Here is a 3,801-nt window from a genome sequence, read left to right as displayed (position 1 = left end):
TACCACTTGAGCCACAGCGCCACTTCTGGCTTTTTCCTTTTTGCTTATGTGGTGCTGAGGAATCAAACTCAGGGCCTCGTGCATGCAAGGCAAGCACTCTACCACTGAGCCACATTCCCAGCCCTAAAACAATTTTTTTTTAAAAGAAAACGTTTGCAGGGCTGGGCATGTAATTCAGCAGCAGAATGCTTGCTTAGCAATTATCAGTCCTGGGGTTCAATCCCCAGCACTGCAACAAAGAGAAAAGGAAGGAAGGAAGGAAGGAAGGAAGGAAGGAAGGAAGGAAGGAAGGAAGGAAGGAAGGAAGGAAGAAAAAAAAGCAAGCAAGCAAGCAGCTCTTTAAAAAACCTTAGAATTTGGGATTTGGGGTGGAGAGAATACATTAACATATTTGTGCGATGTTAGAAAATAACTAGGGGATATAAAATATAATAACAGCCACATTTTTTTAAAGTTAAGTTAAAATTCTCATGGGTGCTTCAACAACACACCAGTTCCACATAACCAGAACTCCTGTTCTGGTTAAGAATATTATTGAACAATCCTCTGGCCTTGAAGTTCCACTCTTGAATCAGCAGAGGTGATCTCAGATAAGTAGGAGGTCAAGAATAGTGGGCACCATGACCAGAAGCCAACTTGTCATCCATGTTACTCCAGTGGATCTAGCTGAAAGAGCAAGAAAACAGATATAAACATGTAGGCATCTTGATTGATGTATTGATGAGGGATAGGAGTACTAGATGTTGGTATGGGAAATCTTAAAGCAAGGAAAGCAGTCTTTTGTAGCCTGAATCTAATCCTTATGTGTCTGGAACATCTTCTTCCTTACAAAAGCTCAGCTTCCCCAGATACAAAGCAGAAAGAGTACAGAAATCTATTAAATATCACTGGCTGAGCTGAATCCTGTGCTTGAAGGTTATCTTGTGGGCCTGGGAAAGAATCAGTCCCATACAGTAATGAGGGAGGACAGAGTTTTAGGTGTAGATAGATGACTCTACAATGTAGCACATAACTAATTCTTGGGAAGCAAAAACCTTGCCCTCTCCTGTTTCTCCATCCCACTAACCATCTATACCAACTGGGAGTCAGAAGGGCAACTGAAATAGGAAAGAAAGGAAAAGGAATAGGAAGGGAAGAAGAACAACAGAAAGAAGGGAGAAATCATAAGTAAAGGGGAATGAGTTATAAAATAGGGTAGATTAGTGATTTTTTAAACAATAATACAGTAGTACAAAGTGACAAGATTGATTTACCTTTCCCTCAAATTGAAGTATTTACATTGTTGCTTTTAGCCTCTCTGAAGAGGAGCAGCCCCTCCCATTTTATGAGACAGGATTGGGTGTCTTCTTTTTTCTGGATCTCAGAATGTGGTATTGATATGAAGTAGTGTTGGATTTGTCCAATCTAACTGTGGTCTCATGGCCAGACACCAATGTTTGATGGTAGAAGAATAGGGTGTACTGGTAGAGGCCAGAAAGACAGACTCTTTAACTGGGAAGAACATACAAATTTCATAAGCCAGGTGTGGAAACAGAGGTCAAGAAACCAGCACAGATGAAGGAGAAGACAGAGCCCAGGAAGACCATGAAACTATAATGCTCCCAGGAACCAGGATACCTGAGGCCTGGGTATGACAGAGATCACAGGAAAGTGTTGATCTTACAAGCTATTCTGGGGAACAATATATTCCAGGGCTCAGAAAAGTCACTTTATGGTATGGAAGCATGAGGCCAGAGTGCCAGAGATTGTGATCCAAATTTATTAAGAGGCCCTTCATATCTGAGAGTCTCGACTTGAAGGAGCTAAACCTGATTTAGTTTCCTTTCATTAAGGACTTGTGAGGCACAGTGTTGGATAGAGTACACATCTTGTCTAGTTTATTTCTCTTAACATAATAAGATCTGTTTTTAAGTCTTAAATTTTAAAAGGGTATGACTTGTTTAGTGTAAGGTAAATTAAAGAGTTAGGTTTAATTAGGTAGCCATGAGGTATTCAGGTAAGAAGAGACATTTATTTTATTACTGAACTGCTGCCCCACCGTGCATCATGGAGAGGTGTGGCCAAAAGGTCATGCCCATGTCCTGCCTGGGTTTAAGTAGGGAATGGGTGCAGCCAGGTAAGGGAAGATGTGGACACACTGAATATAGATGTGACCTCAGGACCTGGGACCCTCCCCCAGTCTGACGGGAGGCATGGAGGGGGGGTAGGGGCCCAAGATGTAACCTTGGAGTAGGGGGAAGTGAGTGCTTCCAGGTATGCCAGTTACCTGGTGATATAGATACTGTGCAGAGACTTTTGCAGGAGGCAAGGAGGCCAGGGCCTACATGGCCCTGGGAAGACCTTACATTTAAGACTAAGTGACAATACAAGATTGACCCTCAGATGGGACCATGACTCTAGCTGCCTGACATAGAGCCTATGTAGCACAGAAGTGGCTCACGATGTCCTATGATTACCCAGGACTCAGATTTTTCAGAGTGTGCATTGTCAGAGTGGGGGAAGAGGAGGGAGTACCAGAGATCTTATGCCAAATGCCCTTTGCAGGTAAGGACACTGAGATCCACAAAGGCAAAGTAAACTGGCAGGGAGTAAACCAGGAGTAGAACTCAAGTCTCTCAAGCCTCCCAGACCACTTTGGAACGCTCCACCATATTCTGTTGCAGAAGGGTGATTAGCATCTCCACACTTTTTTTCAAAGACAGTCATCTTATGTTCATCTTAGCTCCTTTGGAGACATTTCTTACCTAGAGTACAGGGTGGAGTGAAGTAAAGTGTATTATTCTTGCTGCTTAAAAGATTGCTGACTTGACAGGTATATGACTTGGATTGGTTGTGTGGCGTCACAGTGACTTCAAGTGTACTTCTCTGGAGTTCCATGGGAAAGGGGCCTGAGTCCTTATACCAAAGGTAGTCCACAAACGGGTCCTCTACCACACAGGATAGTTTTAGATAACAGTTGCCATCCGATTCTTCTATCTTCTCAATGTTTATGGTAGGCGTGGGTACCGGGTCTGCAAATAAGCAGTATACATGTTATAGAACGAGATAATGGGTTTTTGCATTTATGAGGCATTTATTCTTGAAGGTTTCACCAACAACGTGCAAATGGAACTAGGGGAGGGACTATGATCATGGCATAGTGGCTCCAACAGAGGGAGCCAGTGAGCAGCCTTGCTCTCAGGTGACTTCAAACTGCAAGAATTACTACTTGGCTGTGTGCAGGAGAGGGAGCCAGATTCCATTACAGGCAACCAGGAACAAAATGGAGTGATGGGCCACATATGAGCAGAAACCTGGAGTCAGACTTGACATACCAAATTGTCTGAAATACCTAGGCCCTTGCTCTAACAGCTGCACTTGGGGGCCAGTCTGTCCCTCAGGTATTCTTGAACTCAGATTCAGGGAAAGTCCAGAGGTAAAATGTCCTGCACATGGCAAAGCCCTCTGCAGAGCCACCTGGAGGAAATTCCATCTCCCTGGACTCTAATAGAGCTACAGAGATACTTCCTGTAACCTCTAACACATTCAAGTGGTGAATGGTTGGTTGACTTTGACAGCACAGTGTCTGCCACATTTTCTTTCTTTTCTTCCTTCATTTTTCTTTCCTTCCTTACTATTTCTTATTCCTTCATCCCTCCTTCCCTCTCTTTCCCCTCCTTCCCTTCTTCCTTTCTTTTCTTCCCTTCCTTCTTTCCTTCCTTCCTTCCCTCCTTTTGCTCCCTTCCTTCCTTCCTCCCATCCTTCCTTCCTTCCTTCCTTCCTTCCTTCCTTCCTTCCTTCCTTCCTTCCTTCCTTCCTTCC

At 43.7% G+C, this 3,801-nt stretch overlaps 1 protein-coding gene across 3 annotated transcripts in view; it reads right to left on the bottom strand.

Moving 5' to 3' along the window:
• Positions 1–285: 285 nt before the first annotated feature.
• Cd48 (CD48 molecule) overlaps positions 286–3,801 on the bottom strand; it is a 10,074-nt gene continuing 6,558 nt past the window's right edge. For 2 of the 3 annotated variants that reach the window (XM_013030482.1, XM_013030483.1), the window contains exons 3-4: positions 2,745–3,011; positions 1,170–1,491 (exon numbers count right to left, since the gene is read on the bottom strand). In XM_013030482.1, coding sequence (XP_012885936.1) covers positions 1,361–1,491; positions 2,745–3,011 — 398 coding nt within the window. In that variant the 3' untranslated portion in view covers positions 1,170–1,360. Of the gene's footprint in view, positions 667–1,169; positions 1,492–2,744; positions 3,012–3,801 lie in introns of those variants that run through there. The other variant, XM_013030484.1, reaches the window with a different exon arrangement.

Source organism: Dipodomys ordii, unplaced genomic scaffold, assembly GCF_000151885.1.
Source record: "Dipodomys ordii isolate 6190 unplaced genomic scaffold, Dord_2.0 Scaffold131, whole genome shotgun sequence".
In the NCBI taxonomy this organism is placed as follows: Eukaryota; Metazoa; Chordata; class Mammalia; order Rodentia; family Heteromyidae; genus Dipodomys; species Dipodomys ordii.
Note: the sequence above shows the minus strand (reverse complement) of the source record. Positions and strands in the feature narration are given on the sequence as shown.